Genomic DNA, 21,622 nt, shown 5'->3' with positions numbered 1-21,622 from the left:
ATAGTTGAGTTCGTAATTCATTTAATGAACATTCATTAGGAAGCCACTGTCAGCCAGGCATAGAGGATGCAAAAGGGTCCCCCGCTCTTGTGGGCCTCACCACCTAGAGGGAATTGTCTCAGCTGCAGCAATTCCACACCCTTAGCAGAATGTAAAAGATTAAGTAATCACTATTTTCAGACTTCTTTCAAGTATAAGAAAAATAGAATAGCAAAGGTTATTGTTTGAATTATATCTGTTATTATAACATTTTTTCTCAGTGGTTATATATATCTTTGGTTAATGAAAAGTGGAAAAGAAATTCATCTAGTAAACATGTATTGGCTAAGCTCTGGGGATACAGATGTGAGGAAGACAGAGCTGCCTGTAAGCAGCATGTAGTCCGTGGGAGAGAGACAAGGAGATCCATTCAGTGCACTCAAATTAGCCATGCTGCTTTGAGTATTGGCTCCATGTAGCCTTGAGGGTGGTGGGGGAGTGTCAGGGAAAGCTCTTCAGACAAGATGACCCTTGAGCTGCATCTTGAAGGTCACAGAGGAGTAGGACCTTTAAGACTGGAAGCAGTTTGATGAACACTATGGAGATGAGAGGAAACATGGTGTTTTGGGGGGTTAATAGTGGCTGGAGTGAAGAGTAGATGAAGGGAGTTGAAGCAGGAGAGGAGCATGAGCCACGGCTGTGATTCTGAGTCCTACTGTCAAGCTAAGTAGCAAGCAGAAAAAAACTCCCCAAAGAAAATGATGCTTATTTGGGAAGTGGGCACTGCAGCTGGAATATGTGTGCCATAGTAAACTATTGTTTCCTAAGCAAAAATGAGGAGGAGGATATGATTGTTTCGAAATGATTATCCTTGGCTACAAGGATCAATAACTAGGGTGACTCAAGTCTGAGGTTGGACAGGCAGTTGCTGGGCAGATGTCCTGGAAGATGTACTTTTATGTTAGGTTGTGATGGCCTTTGGGCAAGTTTTTGGTTTTTGTAGTCTTTGTGATGATTTTGTTATCAGGCATAGAAACCAGGAAACCCTTTCTTCATGGCCTTCCCCACCTCTGTTTGTCGGAGAGTTTTTTTTTTTTTTTTACACAAGTTACTCCATTTTGATTCTGACAACTTTCACACCTTTTATGGCACTAAGGAACTTAGAAAAGAGAGGAAAGGTTAAGGAGGTGGGGGCAAGAAATGACAGAGGGTTGAGCAAAGACTGAAGTCTGGTTGAAGGGTAGTTGAAGGCATAAAATTGACCAGATATGGTGGCCAGTTGGATGTAGACACTTGGCTGTGTATCAGAATGTCTTGTGGACTTTAAGAAAAATTACAAACCACTTGTCTCTTTGTGCAGAGATTTTGATCTGGTAGATGTGGGCAGTGTACGTGCACATTTAAAGCATCATAGATGATCCTGGTTCTGACCGTAGCCAGGTGATTATGACAGGGCATCCAGGTCATGGTAGGATATGGATTGAGGGAGAGGAAAGAATACAGGAAGAGAGACTGGGGGGAAATGGAATACTGTTCACTGAGATAGAAAACACAGGCAGCTTTGGTTTATTGGCAGGGTGGGGTTGAGTTCAGGATAATGGGTTGATGCTGGACACATTTCTCCAGTCAACTCAATGGAGAGCCTTAGGTCAAGCTAGGATCAGCTGGTTGTAGATAAAATGAGGCCTCCTGACTTGGCAGTGTAATTTTGGGGTAGTTTTATTTGCTTTCAAGAATCCTTCTTCTGGTTGGGCTTAGTGACTCACGCCTATAATCCCAGCACTTTGGGAGGCTGAGGTAGAAGGATTGTTCAAGCCCAGGAGATTGAGACCAGCCTGGGCAACATAGTGAGACTCTGTCTCTACAAAAAATAGAAAAATTACTCTACAAAAAATAGAAAAATTAGGCAGGCATGGTGGCATGCACCTGTAGTCCTAGCTACTCGGGAGGCTGAGGTAAGAGGATAGCTTGAGTCCAAGGAGGTCAAGGCTGCAGTGAGCTCTGATTGCGCCACTGCACTCCAGCCTGTGCAACAGAATGAGATCTTGTCTCGGAAAAAGAAAAAAATCTTTCTTTTCCCTAAACCCTTCATCTTACTTGGACACTATACTTCAGGTGCCTTGGGAACATCCTGGTAGAGTTTGCTGTATGAGGAAGGTTTGTTCCCGAAAGAGAGCTGGGCGAGAGCTGGGTGTGAGAGGCACAGCACATGGGGGATTGGGGAGAATGAAAAGCATAGAAAACAGAGACAGAACACTGAGATATTTTAATACCTATAGTAACTGGGTGAGGAAAAGGAGGAAAACCAAGAGAGTTGAATCACAGAAGCCAGGAGGAGTCTGGCTTTTTTAAGGGCATGATTGGGGCCTTAGGGAATCTAAAAAGAGCACTAACTGAATCAAATGCTGCAGAAAGGCTAAATGGAATAGGATTTGAATTATGCACATTTTGACTTGGCAGGTACTTATGGAATCTCTTTTTAAAATAAATATCTACACTGTTTCAAAACTAATTGAGTCCAAGAGGGGAGAAGCCCCTAAAACCTCAGTGGTAGGGAAGAGGCTGTAAAGGGTGAACCACAGCACTCACTCTGTGTTGGAGACACAGCAGGCAGAGGTGGCTTGTGTGGGTGATATCAGACCTGTGTGGTCTGTGCCAGCTGGAGACCTTTCTGTGTGTTACTTCTGTCTGTTCTCCATTGTCTTACATTCTCAGAGATAGCAGGATGTCTGCACACATTGCTTTGCTGCACTCCCTGCTCCTGTAGGGTCAAATGACGTTAATTCTGTTCTAAGTGCTGAATATTTCTAAATACTTTCTAATTTCTTTGAATGGGTAAAATCTTATAATTAGCTTCCTCAAAGTTCCCCCTATACAAAATACTTTCTTTTTTCTTTTTTTTGAGACAGAGGAGTTTCACTATGTTGCCCAAGCTGGAGTGCAGTGGTACGATCTCAGCTCACTGCGTTCCTCCATCTCCCGTGTTCAAGCGATTCTCCTGCCTCAGCCTCCTGAGTAGCTTGGATTATAGGTGCACACCACCACGCCTGGCTGATGTTTATATTTTTAGTGGAGACGGGGTTTCACCATGTTGGCCAGGCTGGTCTTGAACTTCCAACCTCAGGTGATCCGCCCACCTTGGCCTCCCAAAGTGCTGGGATTGCAGACATGAGCCACCGTGCCCAGCTAAAATGCTTTCTAAGTCAGCTTTGGGGTGCTGACTAAGAAATACTTAGCTAGCCAACACATGGTGTATTTAGGTATAGACTCAATAAAGGGCCAAGAGAAGTCATCAGAATCTGAGCAGCAAAAGAGAGGAAGTCAAAGCATGCCAAAATCATGTTCTGGGAGAATGTTCTAGATACTTGCATTCTTGATATTGATAAAGACATATAGGCTAGGCTGGACGTGGTGGCTCATGCCTGTAATCCCAGTCCTTTGGGAGACCGAGGCGGGCGGATCACGAGGTCAGGAGATCAAGACCATTCTGGCTAACACAATGAAACCCTGTCTCTACTAAAAATACAAAAAATTAGCCAGGCATGGTGGCATGCGCCTGTAGTCCCAGCTACTCGGGAGGTTGAGGCAAGAGAATCGCTTGAACCCAGGAGGCGGAGGTTGCAGTGAGCCGAGATCATGCCACTGCTCTCCAGCCTGGGCGACAGTGAGACTCCATCTCAAAAAAAAAAAAAAAAGAGCAAGAGAGAAATATAGGTTAAAATAAGTTTATAATGTATAGATAATTTCCAGATTAGAAACTGAATAAACTTTCAAGTAAAAGTTTAAAAAGAGAGGGGAAAATATACAAAGAGAAGGTAGTAAGGAAAAAATAGAAAGGGAAGCAACATGAAACTACAAGTTGAAACAAACAAAAATAGCAACAGAAAATAAGATACCTTACATAAGAGTAGTCATATTACTTACTAGGATAAAGCTGAATGACTCAGATTTTTGGGTTAGTAGATGGCAAAATTCTTCCATATGCTATGTTTAAGACAAATACCTAAAACCAAAAGAAATAATTGTTGAAAATATGGAAATTTTACATTTTAAGTAGGAAATTAAGAATTTCCTATTTAAAATTTTAGATGAGAAATTTTTAAACAGGAAAATGATATAGCAGGAAAATGTAAATAATATCAGTGGTAGTTAATATCAGATAGGTTGAATATAAGCAAAAAACAAGCAAACAGAAAAACTCAGAAATTAATGTTAGCTCCCTTCCCAAATAGAACTGATAAACAAAACCAAGACTATATTTGAAAATACAAATAAAATAGGCAAATGTTTGGCAAATCCAATTAAGGAAATAAGGGGGGAAACTCATACAGATATGCGGCATCAGACATGAGAAAAGAAGTGTAACTACAGATGGGGAGAGATGCCACAAATTGAGTATAAAAATTAGTGGTCATAATGTTAAATATCTTGATGAAAAGGAATATCTTCTATGAAAATATAAATGACCAGAATTGACTTGAATAATCAAAGAAAAAACATTGTGTAAGAATAACCCAGTCTCCAAAAGGTACCATTAGTGTTACAGGTACATTTTTCCAAATCTGCAAGTAACAGGCACTTCTTCTATAATTTAAACCAGGGGTGTCCAATCTTTTGACTTCCCTTGGCCACATTGGAAGAAGAATTGTCTTGGGCCATACATAAAATACACTAACAATAGCTGATGAGCTCAAAAAAAAAAAAATCACAAAAGAAACCTCATGTTTTAAGAAAATTTACAAATTTGTGTTGGTCCCCATTTGAAGCCATCCTGGGCCTCCTGCAGCCCGTGGGCCACAGGTTGGACAAGTTTGATTTACACTGTTCTGGAAAAGCTAGACTTAGAAAAGCCACCTTTTTTTGGAGGCTGAAATAACCATGATACAGAAAGATAGTCTAAAAATAGAAAACTATACCCCATAGAGGTGCCCAAACTCTAGGGCAAGCATTGGCAAATCCTCTCTGGTAGTGTCTCGAAGGAACAAATGTGAGTGGGTAGGGCTTGCCGTGGGGTGCAGGAAGGGGGTCAGCCCAGGATAGCACAGCAGGAGTGCACAGAATCAGCATGATGGCCAGGATTTCAGCTCTGAGGGCATTTCACACAAATCTCATACCCATTCCTGCTTTAGAAAACAAATAGATACTTCTTCACATGGTGGAGAAGAGTCAGAAGCAATACTTATTGGAGAAGAACTTGGGGTATTTTAATTAAGTCAAGAATCAGACATTCACTACTGATATCTGCACTGTTTGGAGCTTTGGATCAGTGCACACAAAGGGCCGATAGAAAAAGTACATAGATTGGAAAAGAAGTAATAAAAAGATATTTTAAATGTATGAGTTATGTTATACATGATTATATACAACATACATAGAATATATAAGAGATTAAACAAGAAATATTAGAACTAATGAGTTAAGTTGATTGCTTTTGTGAGACTGTGGCAGGAAGATTGCTTGAGATGAGGAGCTTGAGACTAGCCTGGGCAACATAGCGAGACCCCTTCCTTACAAAAATAAAAAACAGAAAAATAAGCTGGGCATGGTGGCTCATGCATGTAGTTCCAGCTACTCGAAAGGCTGAGGCAGGAGAATTACTTGGACCTGGGAGATCAAGGCTGCAGTGAGCCAAGACCATGCCATAGCACTCCAGCCTGGGCAGCAGAATGAGACTCTGTCTCTTAAAGTATGTTTGTGTGTGTGTTTGTATATATGTGTGTGTTTTTATGTGTGTATAGGTATATATACATGTGTATGTGTATATATATGTATGTGTGATGTGTGTAATATAAATATATACACATACTCACATGTATAATGGAAAATTGTAACAAAAAATGAAAATAACTTGAAATAAATTCAACCAGGAATGTACAGGATATATAAGGAAAGAATATAAAGGCATAACAAAAAATTTACTGTGATTTTATAGAGGATGTCTCAATATTGTGAAGACAGTATCTCAAAAATTGTTTGTAAATTTTATATAAGTCCAGTAAGATCTCCATGAGACCTTTTTTTTCTTTTTGGAGATTGGCTGATTATTTTAAAATTCGTTTTGAAAAATACATATGTGAAAATAGCTAAGCAACCTTTGAGAAAGTATAGAGGGTGACCTTTCTCAGTATTTAAAAATATTATACTGTTGCAGGACTAAACACATCAATAAAACAGTAGAACAGGTGGTTTCAAAGTGCCAGTTCATTGATTTGGCATATCAAAAACTCCAGGAGGAGCTTTTTAACTGTACAGGTTCTGGGGTCCCACTCCTGATTCCATAGTTTTTGGCAGGTCCTAGGATTTGTATAGGTCCACATGATTCCCATTATGATGTGCAGCTGTATTTGAGAGCCTCTAATCTAAGATGCCTTTTGCAACAAGAACAAGAAACAAAAGGACACATGAACTGTTAGTTGAGCTGACAGGATTCTTAGGATAAATAGTTTAAGGGTTGGAAGAAAAGTTTCTGGGGGATGGGGAGGAAGTATCTTTAGGATGTGAGGATATGTGCCATTGTGGTGACATGGTCACTGCTGGGACAGGTTCGGGAATCATAACCAACATCACAGGGTGTGGGAGGATGAGGTAATGTAGTAACAAGAACGACTATTCTGGGTTGCAAAATTTTAGGAGACTGGTACATTGGCATCATAGAAAGGGCCGTGTGTGTTGACATTGGCTAAGCTTCTCTGTGCACTGACTGTCCCCTCCAGTCGACTCCCTTTCCTGCATGGTAACATCCCATGTCCCTGGATGAGTAGGGGGGCATTTCTTGACAGTGGTAGATGGGGTAATTTTCCAGATGTTACCCTTGACCTCAGGTTGTTGGTTTGTCTTCGGGGATCTCATCCAGTTATGATGAAAGCCCTGGCTGGGCTGACCCCTGCATCTTATAAACATAGAGCTGCACAGGGTGACCTTCAGGATCTGGCATCTGTAGACAAGGTGAACACTATGCAGTAAATCCCACCTAGAAGATACAGGGATGACGTGGAATTCCAACACCCGAATCCTGCCCCACCTTCCAAAGGAATGGGTAAACACTGTAATATTGAAGGTTGGCAGTGGTGAGCGTGAACCATATTTGTTGTAAAGACATGTAAGATATTCACTGTCATGAAACCACTGCCCTGTGAACCAAATGAGAGTGGAACCATGCCAGTCTGTTGAGGTGAGTGTACCAAGCTCACTGACTTGAGGCCTTCTTCCCATCCAAGGGCCAAGTAAAGTAGGTCCCATGGAGTGGGAAAGGGTTCTAGGAGGTGCCACCGAGGAGAGGTGAGCCTCCTGCCTTACGTCGTGGCAGGCGTTGCCATATGAGGGCCAGTTTCCCCATTCTCTCCTCCATGGACTTTTCCCCAGTTTTCTTCTTTTCAGAACTCTTGATTTTTCCACATTCTTTGTAATATAAATTAGGAAGAGTATAAACTATGGCTGGCATACAAAATATTTAAGTTACTGTTTGTCTACTTCTTGATTTTTAAAGCACTGTTAGTATGGCTCATGTGTGGTTATATGTAATTTACCATTAAAGGTAAAATTCACCTAACATCTTCACCCTGATTATTTCTTCTTAGTGAGGCACAACTGGGAGACAATGACAAAAGCGATTCAGAACCACATCAGCTCTCTAAACTGGGGCTACAGGTTGTCTCTGAGGGAAAAGGCTGTGGCCTATGTCAATTCCTATGGAGAATTTGTTGAACATCATAAAATAAAGGTAGTGCTTGAGTTTCTTGTCTTGTTCATCTCCTTTCTTTACAATTGTTTGTACTTGCCTTCAACTAAAATTTCATGTTGCATGTTAAGGGGCGTAACAGGCATGCGTGCACACACACACACACACACGGCCATGCATGTGTGTGTGTTTCTCCCCTATTGTTTGCTGATTCTACATGTTTGGTTAACTTGAAGAAATTGTGTTTTAAAGAACTCTTAATTTAAAATTATTTGTCTTTGATTTTATTGCCGTCTTAAAAGAGAACATGTTTAAACTAAGTAGTTCAAAGTTTAAAAGACTAAAAAGATCAAAATTTTATTAGTGGAATCCTTCCTAAAAATGAAACCTTAACTAGAACTCCAATATTATATTATTCATAAAAGCATTGATAAAGTAGCATTAGAATTAGTGTGTTTTATAAGTTTATCTTTGTAATATATATTATTAGATTAATACATATGGAAAATGAGATCATTTTGAAGAACACAAACAGTTTAATTGGAATTATGACAATCACATATTGTCCTCATCATCTAGTTTATTTTTGTACTTTGTTAGCACAGTGTGAGATAATCTTCACAAGATTTTAGATTATTTTGTATTCAGCTGTTATCTCAGAAATGTGTGAGGTATGGTCCATTTAAAGCTGCCCTTCAATGCTTATTTTCAGCATTTTATTTAAATTTTTTTAATTTAACAGGAAATTGGGAGTATAACACAGTAAATATCCAAATATTCAATTCCTAGGTTTAACGGTTGTTATCATTTGCCATATAATCTATATTTTGGATGATGTGCTTTAGTCAGTTAAAGATATATTTCACCCCTAAAAAAATATAATAGGATAAAGTCAGCCCTTTAAAACCTTACATGGGCCAATTTGAATTATGTTATTTACATGAAACACAGCAGAAATACATGTTGTGTTTCTCAAATTGCCTGGCACACATGGTTGAATAAGCCCCAACCAAGCCTGCCTATTGTGTGGCTCCTTGTTTAGTGATGCTAGCACATTCCCAGTCTGCAGGCGAGAAACTCCAGAGTCTCCGTTTCACCCCAGAGCCTGTACTTGCTTGTCTGTTTCAGAGCCCTTCTAAGCAAGGCTCTTTCTCCAGGCTCTGTTCTCCATCCCACTCATGGTGCCAACCCACTTGTTTAAACACCTTCATTAATATTAGCATGTGAATGGTTTTTTCTTTTTTTGTTGTTTCTTTTTTGTTGTTGCTTCTTTCTTTTTTTTTTTTTTTTGAGACAGAGTCTTGCTCTGTTACCCAGGATGGAGTGCAGTGGCGTGATCTTGATTCACTGCAACCTCCAGCTCCCGGGTTCAAGCAATTCTCCCACCTCAGCCTCCCAAGTAGCTGGGATTGCAGGCATATACCACCATGCCCAGCTAATTTTTGTGTTTTTTAAGTAGAGATGGGGTTTCACCATGTTGGCCAGGCTGGTCTCGAACTCCTGACCTTGTGATCTGCCTTCCTCGGCCTCCCAAAGTATTTGAATTTTTTAAAAATGAAAATGTATTTTTGAATTATTTGTATAATTAAAAATTGTGAGCAACCTTTGTTGGTTCCCCATAGCCTAAGTTGTTAGGATGACATAAGGGCCTTCGCACTTGGCTCTAGTCTGTTTCATGTGACTTCTGACACAACCCTGCTCTCCAGTCTTCAAACACCAACTCCTCCTGGGCTCATGTGCTTTTGTGTGCATTGTTCTGTCTTCCAGGTCTCCATTCCTCTCCCATCATTTCATTTTTCTTATCTCCACTTGAAAATCTCTACTCCTTCTTTAATACATCCTTGATTGGCTTTCTAGTCCACTACCCTACCCTCACCATGGGGCTTTGATTAATATTTCATAAAGACTTCTGTTTTCTGTGCTTGTGCTTATCACATTGCATTATTACTTTTTCACATGTCTGCTGTTGCTGTTGAATGAGAAGCTCCATGAGCGTAGTAACTATTTTGTCCAGGGTGTCTGGTACTCTGTAGTGTTTGCTAAGTGAGGTTTACTTCTCTTTTTTCAAGGCAACCAATAAAAAAGGACAGGAGACTTATTATACTGCTGCACAGTTTGTCATAGCAACGGGTGAAAGGCCACGGTATTTAGGAATCCAAGGAGATAAAGAATACTGTATTACTAGGTAAGGTTAAATAGACTATTTTAACTTTAATGTTAATAAATTGAATTATATTGACATGTTTCCAGTTTATTTACTTCCTGTCTTATTCCACAAAAGATTTGAATTAACAAATGAAAATATATACAATGCAAGAAGCTAAATAGTTAAAAGTAATGAAACAGAGAATATAAGGTCAGGTAAATAAGGCCAGTGGCAAAATTTATGTACAAAAATATGCCGTATGTGTCTCGGTGATTCCTAGAAGTAGCCTGGGAGTTTCGTTCTAAACTTCTTACAGGCCAAAACAAAGAAGTAAATACAGTTAGCTCTAGGGTTTAGTGTCCTTATGATAAAAATGAGCCAGCTGGGGAGGAGCAGCACCACTTTTCTTAACACTGAGATTTAATGGGAATATTCCTTAGTGGTCAAACAGGACATGTGTGTAATGACTTGCAAACTTTTTTGAGCTGACTCACATTAAGAAATACATTTTTTGTTGCAGTTTTTTGTTCAGGTAAACAAACACACACCTCTTCACATAGCACATACGTACATACATCTCCAAAACAAACAGGTTTTTTTTTAATCACATGTAATGTAGTCTGATATTTTCTGTACTATTTTATTTTTTTAAAAATCTTGCTTGTGGTCTGATTTAGAAAAATCTGAAGTATACTTCTTGTTCCACATTCTCTCCACAGCAGACTCAATTACAAATTCAAAAGGCTGTTGCTTCATTCAAGCACTAAATTATAATTCAGTCATCACAAGACCATTATACACTGAAACATGAATAACTCATTTCATTCTTACTGCCTAGGTATTCTTTTTTTAATTTTTATTTTTCAGTGATGACCTTTTTTCTCTGCCTTATTGCCCTGGCAAAACATTAGTGGTGGGTGCCTCTTATGTTGCCCTGGAGTGTGCAGGGTTTCTGGCTGGCTTTGGCCTAGATGTCACAGTTATGGTACGCTCAATCCTTCTCCGTGGCTTCGACCAAGAAATGGCAGAAAAAGTGGGTTCCTACATGGAGCAGCATGGTGTGAAGTTCCTACGGAAATTCATACCTGTGATGGTAAGGCTGCATGGCATTTGCAATTTTTTTTCTCTAACTTTTCACTTTATCCCACCTTACTTCATTTCATTACATAAATTAGTCTGTATTCAAATAATGTTAAAACAGTGTTTCCACTCCCGAGTCTACAGAGCCAACCCCATTTTCCCCCTCGTCCCCTCTTCTGATATAGGAGGTGTCCTTGCTCTTCTCAGAGGCTGAGTCCCCTCATCTCCCACTTTGTTTCACCTTTTCAAGGATGTTCCATCTTCAGTTGGTAGTTTTCTTTTTCCTTATTCTTATCACTGTCTCTCATCTTGAACAATTAAGCCTTCTTTTACCCTCACTGCCTTTCTGACTGGGTGCCTATTTTTCTTTCTCCTTTACAAAAAAACAAAGAACAACTCTACATGCTGCTTCTAATTTCTTGACTCCATTTCACGCTTAGCTGACTGTCAGCTGCTTCCATCTCCTTCACTTCTTTGAAGCTGATTGTCAGGCTTTTAGCAAACTTCCTGTCATCAAATCCAGTGGTCATGTCTCTGTCCTTATCTTACTGGGCCTCTTGGCAGCATGCGCTGAAACTGGCCATTCATTTGAAGCACCTTCCTTTCTGGCTTCTGTGGCCCCACAGTCTATAGTTTTCCCATCTACAGCTACTCAACCTACAGACTCCAGCACCCATTTGTTTTCCTCTGGGTCCCTCTTCACTTCTGTGCACTTGCATTACCTGGATGATCTTCTCTAGGCCCATAGTTTTAAACATTATCTAAATGCTAATGATTCTCAGATTTATATCTCCTATTTAAGAGTCTCTCCTGAATTCCACACTCATTTATACTACTGCGTACTAGAAATTGCCACTTGAATTCCTCATAAGCATTTCAAACTTAACAAGACAAAAATGAAACTCTAGATTTTTTACCTAAATATTCTCCTGCTAATCTTTCTGGCCCATCTCAGTACTCAGTAAATGGTACTTAACACAGTGTATTAAGCCAGTATCTAGGAATACCCCTTAATTTATCTTTTTTTGCTCCCTCCAATCTCAACTAATTCATTAATTCATTTCTACCTCCAAAATGTATCTGTGACAGTCCACTTTTCTCTATTTCTGCCTTATCCAGAAACCTTATACTAACACCTATTATATGTACCACCACCAAACACACAAATGTACACGAACATACCAGTGTAGACCCTTTCGTGTATTTCTTTTTTATCATATTTAGATAACATCATTACACTCTTCATTCTTACTAGGTTCAACAGTTGGAGAAAGGTTCACCTGGAAAGCTGAAAGTGTTGGCTAAATCCACTGAAGGAACAGAAACAATTGAAGGAGTCTATAACACAGTGAGTTTTTATTTTATCATTACTGAGTTATTGAACACACTCCTAAATTAACAGAAATGAAACTTATGGGAAAATTATACCAGGATTAACATTTTTTTACTTTTTTTATTCTTTGTAAGAGCATTATCATAGAAGATAATTTGGCTACTGACATTTGAGTTTTCAGTAATGCATGAGGAATACCATGGTAAAGTATGTGTGTATGTGACTGTATGTAAAATTTGGAAGCACATATATCCAGATGTGTGCTTACTTTTGGAAAATTAGATATTTTATACATTTCTTAATTTGAATATTTTTGCAATAAATATTGAATATATTTTATAATGAAAAACAACAACAAAGCTATTTTTCTTTCTCAAAAACAAACAGTACAAAATCTCCAAACAATGTGAAATAACCCATGGAATACTTTGGAGGCCAACAATTCTTTCGTAATTAGTTTATAGTTTTGACAGAAACTATACATTTATGTTTTATATACTCTTTTTATGTAGAAATTTTTTCACTTAAAAAAATGCAGTGTAGAGAAAGATCATCAACAAAGCAAAAAAACATGTAACAAAACCAAAATCCAAAAATCAACCTTATTGAGATTTTGATTAGGATTGGATTGGATGTATAGGAAAATTTGGAAACACTTGACTTCTTTGCAATATTCAGTCTTCCCACCCATGAACATGGTATATCTATCCATTAATTTAGATCTTCTTTAATGATTCCCAGCGAAGTTAATACATTTCTCCTTAGAGATCAAGAATATCTGTTAGATTTATTACTAGATACTTATGTAATTTATATGTAGTCACAAATGGTATTTTTTTGAAAATGTCACTATCTTTAAGTGTTTCTAGTGTATACAAATGCTGCTTATTTTTGTGTTTTGATTTAGTATTCAGTAATCTTGCTAAACTCTTACTGAAAACTTTATCCTTAGATTGTTTCAGATTTCCTGTGTACACATTTATTTATTTGTGAATAATAACAGTTTGTTTCTTCCTTTTTACTGGTTTTCTCTTTTTTTCTTGTATAAATGCATTAGTTAGGACCTCCAGTACAGTCCTGACAAGAAATGGCAATAGCAGGCACTCTTGTCTTATTTACAATATCAAAAGAAAAGACGTTTCACTAAAAAGCAATGTTTTCTGTAGGGTTTTGTTATATGCTGTTAATCAAGTTAAGGAGCTCGTTTTCTATTTTTTGTTACCTAAGTGTCTTTTTGTTTATGTTGTTTTGTATATTTAAGAAGGAATGTATGTTCAATTATAACAGTGTTTCGTTTGCAGCTGTGGATGATGAATTTTTTCTTTAATCTGTTAATTTGTTGAATTGCATTGATTTTCTAATATTCAACCAACTTTGTATCCTTTGTATAAACCCAACTTGGTAATGTTGGACTTCGTTATTTAGAATTTATGCATTTATATTTATGAATCATATTGGCTTGTAATTTTCCTTTTACATATTGAACATTTTAATTTTAGGTTTGAGTATCAAGGTATTCCTGCTCATGAAAGAATTTTGGAGTATGTTTCCTCATTTTCTGTTTTCTGGCGAAGTTCATGTAACATTAGAATTGGTTCCTTGTATGTTTCATAGAATTTACTGATGCAACTGTCTGTACCTATAATTTTCTATGGAGATATATTTGACCACTGATTAATTTCTTTAATAGTCAAAGGACTTTTAAGACTTTTTATTTTTTCCTTGATTTACTTTTGATTAGTTATATTTTTTTCCAGGAATTAGTCCATTTCATCTGAGTTTTCAAATGTATTGGTATGAAGTTGTCCATAATATCTAACTGTAAATTATTTTTGTAATGAGGTATAATATACATGTAGTGAAATCCACAGATCCTAGGTGTACAGTTCAGTCAGTTTTGACAGATGTCCATGTTCATGTAATCCACACTCCTTTAGGTAACAGAACATTTCTGTGAGTCCAGAAAGCGCTCTGTGCTTTTTCCCAGTCATCGACCCCCAAGCAACCACTATTCTGATTCTGTCACCATAGACTCATTTTGTTTGGTTTGCCTCTAAATCTCATATAAGTGGAATTGTACAGTATGTATTCCTTGTATCTGACTTCTTTTATTCAGAATGATGTTTTTAGGACTCATCCATGTTGTGTGCATCAGTAGTTCTTTTTATCATATAGATTTTATTAATGTAGCAGTTTATTCATTTTCCTGTGGGTAGATACCTAGCCTCTTTGCAGTTTGGACTATTGTGATTAAAACTGCTGTGAAGATTCTTTGTGGAAAGCTTTTTATGGAGAGATATATATAGAGAGATGGTTTCACTCTGTCACCCAGGCTGGAGTGCAGTGGTGAGATCAAGGCTCACTGCAGCCTCCAACTCCTTGGCTCAAATGATCCTCCCAACCCAGCTTCCCTAGTTGCTAGGACCACAGGCACATGCCACCATGCCTGGCTAATTTTTTTTTTTTTTACGGTTGGGGTCTCACTGTGTTGTCCAGGCTGATCTTGAACTCCTAGCCTTAAGCAAGCCTCCTGTCTTGGCCTCTCAACATGCTGGGATTATAGGCATCAGCCACTGCTCCCAGCCAACATATATTTTAATTTCTCTTTGACAAATACCTAGGAGTGAAATTGCTTGATCATGGGATGGTTTTTACTTTTTAAGAAACTACCAAACAGTTTCCAAATGATTATGCCATTTTGTATTTCCATCAGCTATATGTGAAGGCCTAGTTGTTCCAGACCCTTAGGACTTTTAGGGGCATCTGGCTTTCTCATTCTAGGCATTGTAGTGCATGTGTAGAGGTATCTTATAACTTTAATTTGCATCTCCCTGATGACTAATGATGTAGAGCAATTTTCATGTGTTTATTGGCCATTCATGTATATTTTCTTTGAAGTGTTTGTTCAAGTCTTCAGCCCTTTTTTATTGGATCGTTTGAATTTTTATTGAATTGAAGGGCTTCTATATATCTTGGGCATATTCCTTTTTCAGATATATGTATTTTGAATATTTTCTTCACATCTGTGACTTGCCTATGTATTTTTCAGTAGTATCTTTGGGTTAACAGTAGTTTTAAATGTTTATGAAGTTCAATTTTATTAGTATTTTACTTTATGTTTCATGCTTTCTGTGTGCTCTAAGAAATCTTTGCTAACCCAAAGGTCATGGAAGTATCCCTTTGTTTGCTTCGTGAAGCTTTATAGTTTTAGCTTTTATGTTTAAGTCCATAATCTACCTTGAATTTTTTTAGTAAATAAATTAATTCTCATTCATTTTAATTAGAATTCATTTTAATTAGATTTTAAGTTGCTTTTGGTTTTGGAGACTTTTGAAAAGAAAACCGAATTAGGTCCATTTCACTGTCTGTTGATTCCTTTTCCTGAAAGTTGTGTGATGCTGGCAGATCATCTCGAAGCTCTGCAATAACATCTGTCTTGATTTTCCCTTCTGCAGCTTTGTTTTGAACATGTTTTCTAGTTGAAGATTTGGGTAAAGAATATACTGCTGTTCAAATCAAAACCACAACGAGATACCATCTCACACCAGTTAGAATGGCGATCATTAAAAAGTCAGGAAACAACAGGTGCTAGAGAGGATGTGGAGAAATAGGAACACTTTTACACTGTTGGTGGGACTGTAAACTAGTTCAACCATTGTGGAAGTCAGTGTGGCGATTCCTCAGGGATCTTGAACTAGAAATACCATTTGACCCAGCCATCCCACTACTGGGTATATACCCAAAGGATTATAAATAATGTTGCTATAAATACACATGCACACGTATGTTTATTGCAGCACTATTCACAATAGCAAAGACTTGGAACCAACCCAAATGTCCAACAATGATAGACTGGATTAAGAAAATGCGGCACATATACACCATGGAATACTATGCAGCCATAAAAATGATGAGTTCATGTCCTTTGTAGGGACATGGATGAAGCTGGAAACCATCATTCTGAGCAAACTGTTGCAAGGACAAAAAACCAAACACCACATGTTCTCACTCATAAGTGGGAATTGAACAATGAGAACACATGGACACAGGAAGGGGAACATCACACATCAAGGCCTGTTGTGGGGTGGGGGGAGGGGGGAGGGATAGCATTAGGAGATATACCTAATGTTAAATGACGAGTTAATGGGTGCAGCACACCAACATGGCACATGTATACATATGTAACTAACCTGCACATTGTGCACATGTACCCTAAAACTTAAAGTATATATATATAAAAAAAAAGAATATACTGCTGTTCTTGCCATTTCCAAAGCAGTCTTTGGAAAAGCCATGTCTGTCCCTTTATTATTTTTGGTCCCAAAAGGAGGATTCAAAATTGCTGTATCAACTGACTTGGACATTCCATTAGATAATGAGCACACATCATGTTGAACCATGCCAACATATGTTAATTCAGACTCTTCCACATTCCTATTAAATATTCCTAGTGCACCTGCATCTATGTCAAATCCAACATACAACCTGGCTCCTAACATTGCAGTTCCAAGACTAAGCACTCCACAGCCACATCCTAGATCTGCAGCCACTTTATTTTCTACCTCATCACATGTGTTATGGATTGTATAGAGCATACGTGCTTCACTGTGCAGTTCTTTTCTTTCCGTGTGGATATCCAGTACCATTTGTTGAAAAGACTTCCCTTTCTTTATTGAATTGCTTTGGAATCTTCAATGAAAGACCATTTAACCCAGCACTTTGGGAGGCCGAGGTGGGCAGGTCACAAGGTCAGGAGATCGAGACCATCCTGGCTAACACGGTGAAACCCCGTCTCTACTGAAAATACAAAAAAATTAGCCGGGCATGGTGGCGGGCGCCTGTAGTCCCAGCTACTCAGGAGGCTGAGGCAGGAGAATGGCGTGAACCCGAGAGGCAGAGGTTGCAGTGAGCCGAGATCACGCCACTGCACTCCAGCCTGGGTGACAGAGCAAGACTCCATCTCAAAAAAAAAAAAAAGACCATTTAACTGTGGGTCTATTTCTGTGCTCTTCCCATAGACCGTTTGTCTGTCCTTTCCCCAGTACCACATTGTTTTGATTACCGAAGCTCAGTGGTAAGTCTTAGATAAGGTAGAGTGAGTCCTCTAATTTTGTTTAGATTGTTTGCATTTCTATATAACTTTTAAAAACAGCTTTTTAATTTTTAGAAACAAAAGTCTGCTGGGATTGTGGCTGGAATTGTCTTTTTTCCATAGTCAGTTTGGAAGAACTGACTTTTTAACAATATTGATTTTTCCAACATATGAACCTCATATGTTTTTCCATTTATTTGTGTATTCCTTGGTTCCTCTCAGCAATGTTTTATCATTGGGCTCTAGAGGTCTTTCACGTATTTTGCTAAACATACTTCATGTTTTTAAAGCTAACATAAATGGCATTTTTAAGTGGTTGGTTGGTAGTGTATAAAAATACAGTTTTTTTTTATATTGGCCTTGTAGCTTCTTAGGATTCATATCTACAAATAAAAACAATTTTGTTTCTTCCTTTCCAGTCTGCATGCTTTTAATCTTTTTTTTTTTTTTGCCTTGTTTCACTGGCTAAGACCTCCAATACAGTGTTGATTGGAAATGGTGAGAATGGGCATGCCTGTCTGGTTCCTGGTGTTAGGGGTGAAGCATTGAGTCTTGTATCATTGCCAGGATGTGACCTGTAAGTTTGCTACACTTGCCTTTTATCTGGTGACGAAAATTGTCTTTTCTTTTATTCTGAAGATTTTAATTATGAAAGAGTGTTTTAATTTTGTGAGACGCTTTATTGCATCTATTGAGATGGTTGAATTGTTTTCTCCTTTATTATGTTAATATGATGAATTACATTGATGGATTTTTGTATGTTAAACCAAATTTGCATTTTGGGGACAAACTCACTTGATCACAAACAATTATCCTTTTTATATATTGCTATGTTTGACTTGCTAACATTTCATTAAAGATTTTACATCTATATTCATGAGGAGTGTTGGCTTGTGGATTTCTTTTCTTTTAATGCACTTGTCTGATTTTGGTGTCAGCTGCTTATATTGGCTTCATAAAGGAGTTGGGAAGTACTCCCTTTTTCTCTTTCCTGAAAGAGTTTTTGTACCATTAGCATTATTTCATACTTAAGTATTCCATAGACTTTCCTATAGAAGCTGTCTGGGTCTGGAATTAATTTATGAGAAATTTACAAGTTGAGAATTCAGTTTCTTTAATGGTGTAGGACATATTAGTTTGCCAGGGCTGCCATAGCAAAATACCGCAGACTGTGTGGCTTAAACAACATTTATTTTCTCACAGTTCTGGAAGAGTACCACAGACCAGGGGGCGTAAACAACAGAAATGTATTTCTCACAGTTCTAGAGGCTGGAAGTCTAAGATCAAGGTGTTGACAGGGTTGGTTTCTTCTGAGGCCTCTCTCCTAGGCTTGTACATGACTGTCTTCTCCTTGTGTCCTCACATGGTCATCCTTTGGTCTGTGTTGCCCATGTCCTCCTCTTCTTATAAGCACACCAGTCATACTGGATTAAGACACACCCATATGACCTATTTTACCTTAATTACCTCTGTAAAGGCTCTGTCTCCAAATATAGTCACCCTTGGAGGTACTTAGAGATAGGATTTCAGCATATGAATTTTGAAGGGGCATAATTTAGCCTGTAGACTTTTCAGACTTATGAAGTTTGGTAAGTTGTGTCTTTTAAGGACTCTATTTCACCTTAAGCTGTCAGCTTTATTGGCATAGATTGTTTGTAATATTCCATTATTACCCTTTTAATGTCTGAAGGATCTATAGTGATGTTCCTTCTTCCATTCCTGATATGAATAATTTGTGTTTTTGATTTCTCTGCAAATGCAGGTTTTGTTAGCTATTGGTCGTGACTCCTGTACAAGGAAAATAGGCTTGGAGAAGATTGGTGTCAAAATTAATGAGAAGTAAGTATATTGGGATCACTGCACTGTTGCTGCACAAAGCAACAGGTTTCTGCAGATCACCTCTAAGAAATTCTCATTTAATTACTGAGACATGTCTTAATTTATCTTATAAGTTCAGTGCCAGCTCTTTATAATCAATTTCTTCATCAATCAGTAACTCTTACTTAAAAAGCTCATATGCCTTAAAAAGCTCATATATTAAACAATGACTTTAAGAAATAATTGCAGAGATATATTTACCTAATGTCTGTGACTTAGAGCACATCTTTATGTCCTTGGTCAGGGAAAGAGATAAATTCCAAAGCTCTAAGTGAGTCTGTGGAGGCAGTCTGCAGATATCCTTGGCATCCAGGAAATGCCCATGGTTTCACCAGAGATATTTTCTTTTGGAGCTACAGAAACCCTTGTTACTTAAGTCCTTGACCTTATATATAATTGATATCCTGAGGTGCGTGTATTTTAAGAGGTCTTCTCTCTACGTATTTAGTCTTTTGGCTAATAGTATTAGTCAGCCAGCAGTGTAGAGTGAATTGTAATATATATTTTTTCCCATTTCAAAAACTAATAGGAGTGGAAAAATACCTGTAAGTGATGTGGAACAGACCAATGTGCCATATGTCTATGCTGTTGGGGATATTTTGGAGGATAAGCCAGAGCTCACTCCTGTCGCCATACAGTCAGGCAAGCTGCTAGCTCGGAGACTTTTTGGGGCCTCTTTAGAAAAGGTAAGTTTCTTACTGTTTTTGAGATAATGTCTTGATCAAGATCATGATTTTTAAAACTAATACAAGTAAAACTTGTGTGCTTGTTTTCCAAGTAAAGGGTTCCTCAGAGATATAATTTGCAGTAGACTTACTATTTACTAATGGATTAAAATAAGTATTTTTGAGTGTCCACTGTGTGCAAGATGTTGTGCTGGGTGATACACAAAGCACTGGCCATGGTCAGCCCCAGGGGCTTACCAGGTAGGTGGGATCATGAGTCAGGCAGGCACAGGCTGAGCAGAAGGCAGAGTATGGTTGTGTGCCAGAGTGCTGTCAGCAGGTTGCTCTAGGGACACTGAAGGGATGTTTAATTCTAGCTGCAGGGAGGGGAAAGCCTTCATAAGTGGACTGTTGCACTGTAATAGCATAGGAGCTCTTGGCATGAATCAGGATTCTGGTCCTGGCTTCAGTGCCCACTTGGCCTGTAAACATGGTCAGGTTGTTTAACTTCTGAGGATCTTCTTAATTTCATCATCTACAAAGCCAAGGATGTGAATCAGATGATTTCTACAGAGGATTTCCACTTTTCATATTTTTAAATCAAATAATTTGGGATGAGCTTTATAGGATGAGTAATTCAAAATTGAGGAAGCGGAGGACTTTTCAGGTGGGCAGATAACTCGGCTAAGGACGCAGAGACCTGTAGTGCTTGGCTCGTGCTAAGGACTATGAGTAGTGTCCCAGGAGCTTTCAGCTGGGGAAGTACTGCTCAGCTCCATCAGGAGCTCTGTGGCCGTGTGGTGGAGCTGGCGGGAGACGGATGACTGGGGAAGGGCCCTGCTGCATTAGTGGGTGGGGTCAGGAATGCTGAGTATACCATCTCATGCACAGAAAAATTGTCCCAAACACAATGCAATAGAACATTTTGCAATGTGTGTAGGCAGAGTAGTTGGTGATAGGGAAGTACAATTGGGAAGGAGGCTGGAAAACTAATTTGGTGCCAGATCATCAAAAATCTTTGCCACAAAGAAGAATTGGTAGGGCCTTCTCTAGGCAGTAGGGATCTGTTGAGACCTTTATTTCCCCCAACTTTTTATTTAGAAAGATGTCAAAAGACAGAAAGAGTAGTAAAACAATCGCCCATATTGAACCTTTCACCCAGATTCCCCAGTTATTCACATCCTGCTGTTTTTGTTCTGTCTCTCCTTTTCTGAATTATGTGTATGTGTAGTTCATATTCCTTTTTTCTTTTGCTGAGCTTTTTGCTGCCACTTTTTGAAGTGGCAGGCATCAATGACATTTTTCTCTAACTACTTCAGTATATATCTCCTAAGTACAAGGATGTTTACCTCCGTAACTGCAGTTCTGTTGCCATATCTGAGAAGTTCAACAAAAGTACTATAATATTCAATTTCCCCAGTTGTTCCTTAAGAGTGTTTGTGTGTGATTTTTTTTTTTTTTTTTTTTTGAGACAGAGTCTCGCTCTGCCGCCCAGGCTGGAGTGCAGTGGCTCGATCTCTGCTCACTGCAAGCTCTGCCTCCTGGGTTCATGCCATTCTCCTGCCTCAGCCTCCCAGGTAGCTGGGACTACAGGCGCCTGCTACCACGCCCGGCTAATTTTTTGTGTTTTTAGTTGAGACGGGGTTTCACTGAGTTAGCCAGGATGGTCTCAATCTCCTAACCTCGTGATCCGCCTGCCTCGGCCTCCCAAAGTGCTGGGATTACAGGCGTGAGCCACCGTGCCCGGCCAAGAGTGTGTGTGTGTGTTTTG

The 21,622-nt window shown here is 38.7% G+C and overlaps 1 protein-coding gene across 2 annotated transcripts in view; it reads left to right on the top strand.

Annotated features, from left to right (window-relative positions):
- TXNRD3 (thioredoxin reductase 3) overlaps window positions 1-21,622 on the top strand; it is a 47,337-nt gene that overhangs the window by 13,164 nt on the left and 12,551 nt on the right. For both annotated transcript variants that reach the window (XM_019024684.4, XM_055381479.2), the window contains exons 7-12: window positions 7,557-7,699; window positions 9,727-9,842; window positions 10,671-10,896; window positions 12,139-12,231; window positions 19,071-19,147; window positions 19,716-19,872. In XM_019024684.4, the coding sequence (XP_018880229.1) occupies window positions 7,557-7,699; window positions 9,727-9,842; window positions 10,671-10,896; window positions 12,139-12,231; window positions 19,071-19,147; window positions 19,716-19,872 (812 nt within the window). The remainder of the gene's footprint in view (window positions 1-7,556; window positions 7,700-9,726; window positions 9,843-10,670; window positions 10,897-12,138; window positions 12,232-19,070; window positions 19,148-19,715; window positions 19,873-21,622) is intronic.

This window comes from Gorilla gorilla, chromosome 2 (assembly GCF_029281585.2).
Source record: "Gorilla gorilla gorilla isolate KB3781 chromosome 2, NHGRI_mGorGor1-v2.1_pri, whole genome shotgun sequence".
Taxonomy (NCBI): domain Eukaryota; kingdom Metazoa; phylum Chordata; class Mammalia; order Primates; family Hominidae; genus Gorilla; species Gorilla gorilla.
The sequence above is the reverse complement of the archived record's forward strand: the minus strand, read 5'-3'. Positions and strand labels throughout refer to the sequence as shown.